The 9,941-nt window shown below is 44.6% G+C and overlaps 1 protein-coding gene and 1 long non-coding RNA gene across 4 annotated transcripts in view; one reads left to right on the top strand and one right to left on the bottom strand.

The window, feature by feature from the left end:
• Nucleotides 1-244: 244 nt before the first annotated feature.
• cbx7b (chromobox homolog 7b) lies at nucleotides 245-3,467 on the bottom strand. Its single transcript, XM_056430458.1, has 3 exons — nucleotides 3,391-3,467; nucleotides 2,209-2,362; nucleotides 245-2,109 (listed from the first exon to the last, which is right to left on the bottom strand). The coding sequence occupies exons 1-3, from the start codon at nucleotides 3,465-3,467 to the stop codon at nucleotides 1,561-1,563; spliced, it is 780 nt and encodes a 259-aa protein (XP_056286433.1). The 3' UTR covers nucleotides 245-1,560.
• Nucleotides 3,468-4,539: 1,072 nt separating this feature from the next.
• The window catches only part of LOC130203189 (uncharacterized), a 71,804-nt gene continuing 66,402 nt past the window's right edge, over nucleotides 4,540-9,941 (top strand). Inside the window, exons 1-5 of one of the 3 annotated variants that reach the window (XR_008833460.1) lie at nucleotides 4,540-5,129; nucleotides 5,809-5,901; nucleotides 6,238-6,345; nucleotides 7,124-7,208; nucleotides 7,808-8,135. This is a non-coding gene — a long non-coding RNA (uncharacterized LOC130203189). The remainder of the gene's footprint in view (nucleotides 5,130-5,808; nucleotides 5,902-6,237; nucleotides 6,346-7,123; nucleotides 7,209-7,807; nucleotides 8,136-9,941) is intronic. The other 2 variants (XR_008833461.1, XR_008833459.1) reach the window with 2 other exon arrangements.

Here is a 9,941-nt window from a genome sequence, read left to right as displayed (position 1 = left end):
GCAGGATAATTATTCAAATGAATTACGACCCCATTAGTGAGTCATGAGGTCACATACCGGGACTCCAATTAGTGTAATTAATCACACCTGTGTTTGCCCTTTCAATACTTTTGAAGAATTAGTTCACAGCATCACAGCGTCCCCTAATATCTAAGAAATATATTATATTACACAATTTTGACACATCCAAATTCATTCTGAACAAGAATAAGCAGCTGAACATGTGATTAAAATAACATTAAATATGAGCAACATTTATTTTAGTATTACCATAGAAATATATTCTATACAGGTCCAAAAAAGATGAATAAATATACATTCAGGCCACACAGGTATCTTTAAAGGATGAATAAATATACATTCAGGCCACACAGGTATCTTTAAAGGATAAATAAATATATATTCAGGCCACACAGGTATCTTTAAAGGATGAATAAATATACATTCAGACCACACAGGTATCTTTAAAGGATAAATAAATATACATAAATATACCTTTGTTAATTGCCTTTTTCTTTCCATTATAAGAGCAATATACGACTTCCTGTAGGACAACTTCCTGTAGTACAACACTGTCCACATATTCATACACTCTGTCACATTCATTGAATGTATTTAAACTCTAAATCTGTCCATCTGTACACATTACATCTATTGCATCTGTCCATCCTGGAGAGGGATCCTCCTCTGTTGCTCTCCTGCAGGTTTCTTCCCTTTTTTTCCCCCTGAAGGGTTATTTGGGAGTTTTTCCTGGTCCGATGTGAGGTTTTGGGGCAGGGATGTCTATGTGTACAGATTGTAAAGCACTCTGAGACAAATTTGTAATTTGTGAAATTGGGCTATACAAATAAACTGAATTGAATAGAGCTTCAGAGGGTGTAGTAACAGTCTGTTACCACACGGCTTTGATACAGACGGTAATCAACACAAGTTGAGACACCTGTCGGAATTGTTAGCATCAACTTTCAAAGTTAAATTTACTTCCTGAACTTGCAGAACAGCTGCAGGTTATTAACTCATTACTTGTTACCAGAAAAAGGCCTTTTTGTATAACTCTCAAATGTACATTATTTTTCAGTTTTTGGTAACCAAAACTTTTTACTTAAACTGCTCACATCTCAATAAAAAACTGGGAGAATTGAGGTGTTCTAAAAGTGTTGACGGGTAGTGTGTAATAAAGCTGTTATAACCAACATCAACAACTCACTGAACTCAGCTACGATGTCACATGACCAACAGATGCACAACAGGACGTCAGCTGCTCTCTGGAAGCGCCGACCTGCATCTGGCCGTCGTGTCCGAGCCTCAGCTCGGCGTACGTCCTGGTGACTGCAGGCCAGACAGGAAGTAGCAGGCGATGTGGGAAGAGCAGAGCGAGAGGAAATCCAGACGGCGGCGGCGGCGCCTCCGTCAACATCTCCACGCCACCAAAAACCCAGTCCGGACGTCACGCCTCCTGGCCTCAGTCTCTGAAGAAGCCCTTGGGCACCCTCGCCTCTCGGAAGGTCACCGTGAGGGAGTTGAGGGTGACGTCCGTGTCTCACTCCGAGCCTGAAACCTTCACCCGCTCAGCCTGTAACGGGTCGACCGGAGCTCTTTAATCCGCTCGGGATGGAGGACATGCCGTGCTTTGAGGGTTTCGGTTGCATGCCCGGTGACCGCGGCCCGGTGACCGCGGCCCGGTGACCGCGGCCCGGTGACCACGGCCCGGTGACCACGGCCCGGTGACCACGAGATGAGTAAACTGGCTCGCGATGCTGATTGGATTCTACCGGGCGACCGACTGACGCTCTTCTCTATTGTCTCCTCTTTCTCCTCCTCCTCCTCTTCCTCTCCATCCTCTCCACTTTCTACATTGTCCTCCTCCTCCTCCTCCTCTTCCCAGTCCTCCTGTGTGGGACTCGGAGGGTTGGAGTCCAGGCACGTGTGCTGCGACCTCCTGGGTTCGCTCTCTCGATATTGTGGGTCTCGATCCTCGTCCTCTTCCTCATCCTCGTCCTCATCCTCTTCCTCATCCTCGTCCTCGGGGAGCAGGGAGAGACGCAGGCGAGGCGGAGGTTGCTCCGGAGTCTTGTGAGCGCTGCGGAGATCCATGGTGTGGATGATGTCCTAGAGGTCAGAGAGAGGTCACACGGACATCTTCAAACAGGAGGAGGTCACACTGGTTACGGAGGAGAGCAGGTGAGGGGGGGGGGGGGTAAACTTTACCTGCTCAACGAGTCCTTTGGCTTTGGGTCCTCTCCTCCTGGTCCCCACAGTTCTCTCTCTCTGCTCCCTAAAAAAACAGCACACTGTTAAAAAAGAGGCAAAATGTCTCCTGTGAGAATCACGAGGAGCATCAGGAGAGATCGCTGAACACTTCCTATTGTTGATGTTGTTATTGTTTTATGTTTGTTATGGTCTGAGGCCGCTGAACACTTCCTATTGTTGATGTTATTGTTTTATGTTTGTTATGGTCTGAGGCCGCTGAACACTTCCTGTTGTTGATGTTGTTATTGTTATATGTTTGTTATGGTCTGAGGCCGCTGAACACTACCTATTGTTGATGTTGTTATTGTTATATGTTTATTATGGTCTGAGGCCGCTGAACACTTCCTGTTGTTGATGTTGTTGTTGTTATATGTTTGTTATGGTCTGAGGCCGCTGAACACTTCCTGTTGTTGATGTTGTTATTGTTTCTGTTTATTATGGTCTGAGGCCGCTGAACACTTCCTATTGTTTATGTTGTTATTGTTGTTACCTTCGTTACGGAGCGTGTCGGATGGGAACGGTGCCCTCGGGAATTGGGTTTTGGGGGGCTGGTCTCTAGAGAGCGGGGCATGGGGGGGTGGGGGGGGGCTCGAGAAAACGGGGATCTGGGGCTGTAAGTGGCGATGCAAAGGCACCTCGGACACGGAGAGTTGGGGTCAGCCGAGGGGACACGGGGAGCTCGACCAGACCGACACGATCCGAGGGGCAGGCTCCTGGCCTGCTCCCCGGATGGGAACGGTGCCCTAGGGAATTGGGTTGGGGGGCTGGTCTCTAGAGAGCGGAGCATGGGGGGGGCTCGAGAAAACGGGGATCTGGGGCTGTAAGTGGCGATGCAAAGGCACCTCGGACACAGAGAGTTGGGGTCGGCCGAGGGGACACGGGGAGCTCGACCAGACCGACACGATCCGGGGGGCAGGCTCCTGGCCTGCTTCCTCGGATGGGAACGGTGCCCTAGGGAATTGGGTTTTGGGGGGCTGGTCTCTAGAGAGCGGGGCATGGGGGGGGCTCGAGAAAACGGGAATCTGGGGCTGTAAGTGGCGATGCAAAGGCACCTCGGACACGGAGAGTTGGGGTCAGCCGAGGGGACACGGGGAGCTCGACCAGTCCGACATGCTCCGGGGGGGGGGGCAGGCTCCTGGCCTGCTCCCCGGAGCGTGTCGGATGGGAACGGTGCCCTCGGGAATTGGGTTTTGGGGGGCTGGCTCCTGGCGATTCATTCTGGCTATTGGTATTGTAGCAAGACTGTGTCCGTTACCCGTGGGTTTCCCCCTCCAGCACCTTTTATTCTGTAACCCACACATCGAGCAGACCGCAACACTACGCGTCTGCTCCCTTCTCCTGCTCCACTCTCTCTCCACTGAGAGCTTTTATGAGCGCGGCCTCGGCTGCTGACTGATTGCAAATCACCAGCAGCCGAGGCCAAATTAGAGCCAGCTGCCACAGGAATGTTAGCACTAAGCACACAGGTGGCAGGAGGAGCAGATATCCGAATGTTGCATAAAGATCTTCAATCCCATGCTTGATATACTGCAACTGTGTTTTTTGAATTACAGGGAGAGTAATTAGATTTACCCAATGCAGTGCTAACATACCAATAGTCAGAATTAAGAAGAAGATGAGCAAACCTACCAACACGTTGCCACTTCTTTTTCTAGCGGTGAGGCTTTCACAATCTGTCATCTCCGTTTTCTCTGTCACCTTCATCTCCCTACCGCTGATGGTCCTTTCCGTCCAGTGTTTTATCGATGTATAATGAGTGGTGACACTCTTTTGATCAGTCTCCGGCGTGCTGGTATTTGTTGTCCTTTGAACCAAACTGGACTTATCCCTCCTGGGGACCGGCTCTTGTCTCTTTTCGCTGTCCAGCTCTTCATTGTCATTTTCCTCTATCATTGGAGGGAATCTAATCATGTTCCTAATCTTCCATCTCCGAAAGACCCTGAACACGATCTCTTTATAATTTATGGACGGCTTTCCGTCATCATTGTAGTAGCCGTTTTCCTGCAGCCGAGGGCTTTTTCGCAACATCATTTCCACAAGTTTGGTCCGTGCTGGAGGTGCTGAATGGCTTGTTGAAGGTATGTAGATCAAGGCCATGATATTTCTCTGTAGAGAAATATCATGGCTTTGATCTACATACTTTGTTGTGACGTCAAATCGACGTCACAACAAAGCCAAAAGAGGATGTGAAATGATCCGCCCATTTTCCAGAATTTGCGTCAGAGTTGACGTGTGCCGAAACTGACCAAACGATATCCCAGAATGCATTGCGCAGCAGCAACAGGAAACAATGGCGGAGAAAATAAACATAAATACTACTGTTGTTGAGTCACGGAATGTAATTTAAGAATGTTTTCAGTCGAGAAGTTAGTAGTTTAAGCATCAAATCTGTTGTCAGTTTATCGAGATTCAGCCTAAAAAAAATATTCGCCGGAGATTGTCGGTCCTGCTGCAGACCGGTGAGCTCCACAGCGCCGGGCGGTCAGCGCGCTGTGTGGCCGTCGAGAGCAGCCTGATCTCGGCAGGACTATTTTAATTGCTCCGCTGGCTCTGATGTCTCCGGGTGTTTTTAATTACAGCCTGTCCCGAACTGACGCACTCGTGTCTACATTTCACAAAATGCAATTGTCTTGTCCAACCAACTTCCAGTTAAATACACATTATAAAATAGCACATCTACCTAGTTTTTATTCCATTAGTTTGTATTTCGTCAATCACAGTCGTAAAAGAAAGTAAAGCTGATCGTGTGAAATCCCGGGGGAACACCAGCGGGAGACCCTGATGAATATACCAAGCGCTCCTCAAAACCTGGACGTGTTTGGGAAACAACAGTCTGCCTTCAGTGCGCAGTGAATTTCATCGGCGTCAGTCCACTATCGGTAAGTACAAACATATTTGTTAAATATATTTCAGTCCCCACAATCAAGAGGTTGTCTGTTAGTAGTGCGCACTGTGTTTAACAGTTTCGATACCTATTCTTTCTCAGCTGAATTTGTATTAGCGGCAGCTATACTCTTGCTAGCTAACGTTAGTTCAGTCAGGTTTCCACTGAGTCAGAGTTTCAGAGTTATACTCATTGAAATATAAATATAAAGGGGGGCTGTACGTTTTTCATAGAGGAAAGCTCTCATTTTAAAAGCTGATATTCATATCTTCTTAACGTAAAACTCCCTCCCTCATTAAAACCTGCCGTGTCATGCCACAATGTGATCGTCTGCCAGCAACTGACTGTCGTTTGAGACACCGGTTAGCTCACGATTATTTAGTTTTCCATCGATAAAATGCAATACTTTTGAATCAGAAATGGAGGTTAAGGTGTAAGTAAGCGGAGGGCTACTTGGATTTGGCATGACTGTAATTTCCCCACTGAGGGACTAATAAAGGAATATCTTATCTTATCTATCTTATTCAAATGCAAACTTTACATGACAATCGCTTAATTTTTTTATACAAACTGTCAATGTTGTAATTGACAAAAATATGGTTATTCTTAATTTTCCTAATGACATTATTTGATGTTTAATAAAATCCTCAATATGTTTGTCATGTGAACTAAAGCTTTTCAGGAGCCTCACAGGCCTGAAACTCAAAGGACCCTGCAAAGGCCACAAGACAGTGCAGCAGCTGTGAGTCACAAGGATTCACTTGCAGGTACCTGCAAATTGACTAATATATTTAAACTAGGGCTGTGAAACAATTACAATTTGTAATCAAATTAATCACAGGTTTCTGTGGTTTAATCATGATTAATCACATATTACCGATATTCTCTGTATATTTTTGTGAGAACATAAAGATTTATGACAAAAGACGGCTATATACATTCATATATTGCTGCAACTCAGCAGTTATTTAGCAATTCTCTTCCATATGGAACATTAATATATCTTCATCCTACACAGAACGTTTAAATATAACATTTTTCTCTTGTTTGTCAACCATTAACTCCACCATGATACAATCTAAAGGCCTCTCGTCTTCCTCTAGCAGCTGCTGAGGCAAACTGACTGTGTGGGTTTTCTTCATGAACTGGGCCGTGATGAAAGGGACGGCGGGGACACCGCTGCAAAGCTGAAACCTCACCGGCCCGGACAGGTGGACAGATTGACAAGTGACTTTTTTTGCACGGTCGATGCGCCAGACGGAGCTCTGTGGCGCGAGACGGAGATCGATAAGTGTTAACGCGACGCGAAGAGACAGAAATGACATGCTGCTGTGGAGATACGATCACCAACAGACGTTTAGTTTAATAAAAGAACAAAGACGTGCTATAGAGAACATGTCAGGGGGCGGGCCAATCTCTTTAATGTCATGCGATCTACCGACACTACGCCGCGATCGACTGGCAGGTCGCGATCGACGTGTTGAGACCCTGATCTACAGGAAGTAAAAGTCGTAACCAGTGGTGTATAGTAACGAAGTAGAAGTACTTCGTTACTTTACTTAAGTAGTTTTTTTGGGTATCTGTACTTTATTTTACTACTTATATTTCTGTTTACTTTTACTTTTACTTCACTACATTTTGCAATGAAAACTTGTACTTTTACTCCGATACATTTCCCCTGAAACAGTATCGTTACTCGTTACTACGGAAACAAATAATCATGAGAAACATCGGGGACTGTTGTGGAACACACCGCAGCGCACCTGAACGCAGCACGAGCACCAGGTTGGGCATCAGTGGTCCTTGCCGCGTTCTTTCTATTCCCAGTGATGCCCAGGATGTTAGCGAGCGAGCGGCTACAGATACGACTCATTTCATGTGGAGCAGCAATGGAAGCTACTCCAACAACCACGGGGACCAAGATCAACGTCCGTGGCCATGTTTGGGCGAACTCTTTTCTTTTGTCGGAGTGAAAGTTTCTTCCTACAGGATGAAGTGCCTCTCATGCCGACCGAAAGCTACGGAGATACTGGCCTTCAACAACTCACTATCCAACCTCAGGAAACACATTGAGGTAAACTAAGATTAATCCCATGAGCCGCAACGTTAATATTTAGTTTTGATAATCATCATAAACCTGTTAAGATATCTAGCAGTGTTGTCCTCAGGATTGTAGTAAGTTATATCTTTGGCAGGAGGGGGGGAGGCAGGTGTCTGATTGTCCTACGCATGTTGTATGTTAGGCTAACGTTCGCTAGCTATCGTCAATTAAATGAGACAATTGGCGTGAGTGGAGTAGACGGATCTCTAGCGAGTTAATGAGCTGAAGAAGTGTTGACAGTTGTGAGAATTTGTTGATTTGAGTCGTCTTAGCTATAATATAATGCTAATCATTACAGCATTATTATTATTATCATTATTTGTATTAATATTATAAGAGTGACGGTCCAGTAATGGCGACGATATTGATTTGGGACTGTTGTTGTGTTTAACTACAGAGATACAAGTACATATTCACAAATCAACTCTGGATGCACGGACAGTGCATGAAACTAAATGTATAAACCTCAAATTAAAACAAACTAGTTAGTACAAAACTGTTGGTTGGGGTCATGACATGTTAGGAAGTGTTATTAATTCTATCATGTCTGTAATACTCTCACTTTATTTCAGGAATGGACTACATCAAGCAGCACATGGAAGAACCCTCCCTGCAGCTATGTGATGCCACCAGGTCCAGTTCATCTGATGAAGAGGACTTCTTCGTCATCTCAAGCCCGTGACAGCAGCAAACAGCTGGATGGAGACGTGGATCACGTTGACTTGCTGAAATGCTTCCCAACTGTGTGCTGCTGTCTGTGAAGCTAGACACACTCTACCTGCATCAGGGCCTGTGAAGCTAGACACACTCTACCTGCACCATCAGGGTCTGTGAAGCTAGACACACTCTACCTGCACCAGGGCCTGTGAAGCTAGACACACTCTACCTACATCAGGGCCTGTGAAGCGACTCTACCTGCACCAGGGCCTGTGAAGCCAGACTCTACCTGCATCAGGGCCTGTGAAGCTAGACACACTCTACTGCATCAGGGCCTGTGTACCTACATCAGGGCCTGTGACATCGCAGGACTCGTCTTCAGCCCCAGAAGAGCGAGACTGACATCTGTCCATTTTGAAAATCAACTTCTTTTGAAGATTAACAATACATTTTTCACTTTAAAGTGATGATTTTGGTTGGTACTTTTGGTTCTGCTTTTTTCTGTGTTAATCGTGTTTTTATATTTTAGTAATTTCATAGTATTCATATATTGCTAAATTCATCCTAGCTCATACTCCTTGTTCATGGCGGCCACAGCGCCCAAACAAATAAACTTCATAATTCTCAAAATTCTGACCCTTTGTTTTTTTTATTAACAGCATTTACTTTTACTTTCAATACTTAAGTACATTTAATATCAGAAAATTACTTTTGATACTTAAGTACAAAAAAAATCAGATACTTTAATACTTTTACTCAAGTAGTATTCTCATAGGTGACTTTTACTTTTACTTGAGTAATTTTCCAGTCAAGTATCTTTACTTTTACTCAAGTATGACTTTTGGGTACTTTATACACCACTGGTCGTAACAAGGTTTCCGGAGGTGAACCTGCAGAAGGATCATTACCGATGAACAGACCGTCTGCATGAGAGCGGACAGAGTTCAGATTGAAGAGGCGTATTGGAAGCTCATTCTGCGCATGCATTAAATGCGTTAAAAAAAAGTAAATTTTTTTGACGCATGCGCAGAAGGAGCTTCAAATACGTCTGTTGTTGGTCGTCTCTAACCAGCAGCATGTCATTTCTGTCTCGACCTGTCGCGCTCACATTTCTCGGCTCTGTCTCGCGAGCCGCAGAGCTCCGATGCCGGCGTGTGCGCGCACATCGGGACGAAAAAAAGTCCCCCCCCCGTCAACAACTCTTAGATAGATAGATAGATATATACTTTATTAATCCCCAAGGGGAAATTTGTCGTCACAGTAGCAGCACCAATAAACTAAACACACAAGAATAAAAAATAAAAAAAACGGATGAAAGATATCGGAGTATACAAAGTAAAATATAAAATTAAATATATATATGTATATATATAATATATATGCATACACAATTCACAATACTAATGACAAACTAAATTAAATATAAAAATATTAAATATAGACAGTGTGCAAAATGCAAAGTGTATGTGTGTAGTGTAAATGAAATGTGTGTAGTGTAAATAAATGAAATGTGTGAAGTGCAGATCAACATAGTGTGGATATGAAGTTATTGTTGTAGTTATTGCACTATGGTCTGGCAAGAGGTGATCTGTTGTAGAGCCTCATAGCCGCCGGCAGGAATGTTCTCCTGTATCTGTCCTTGTGGCAGCGGAGCGTGAGGAGACGTCTGGAGAAAGTCCTCCTCTGTCCCTGTAGTCTTCTCGGCTCGCGCGCGGCAGAGCTCCGATGCAGGCGCGAGCACACTCTCACTTGTGCACTATCAGGGTAATTTGTGTTCCTCAATGTGTTTTTTCTTTTTCTTTCATCTGTCTTTGTGAAAAGCTGAAATATGATACTGGGTATTTTTATATTTTAAACACATGGCAACATTTTAGCATTTAAAAACTGCAGCTCTGTAAAATTATATAAATATTATTAATTTACAGAAAAAACAAGTATCACTTTCAGCTTTTAAGAAGCATGATGAAAGAAATGCAAAAATAATCTGTGGAACAGAGGTGGGGTGGGATTTTAGGTCTCCATGGCAACAAGACAACCCATCATGCAGCA

The sequence above is a fragment of the Pseudoliparis swirei genome, chromosome 13, assembly GCF_029220125.1.
Source record: "Pseudoliparis swirei isolate HS2019 ecotype Mariana Trench chromosome 13, NWPU_hadal_v1, whole genome shotgun sequence".
Lineage (NCBI taxonomy): Eukaryota > Metazoa > Chordata > Actinopteri > Perciformes > Liparidae > Pseudoliparis > Pseudoliparis swirei.
The sequence above is the reverse complement of the archived record's forward strand: the minus strand, read 5'-3'. Positions and strand labels throughout refer to the sequence as shown.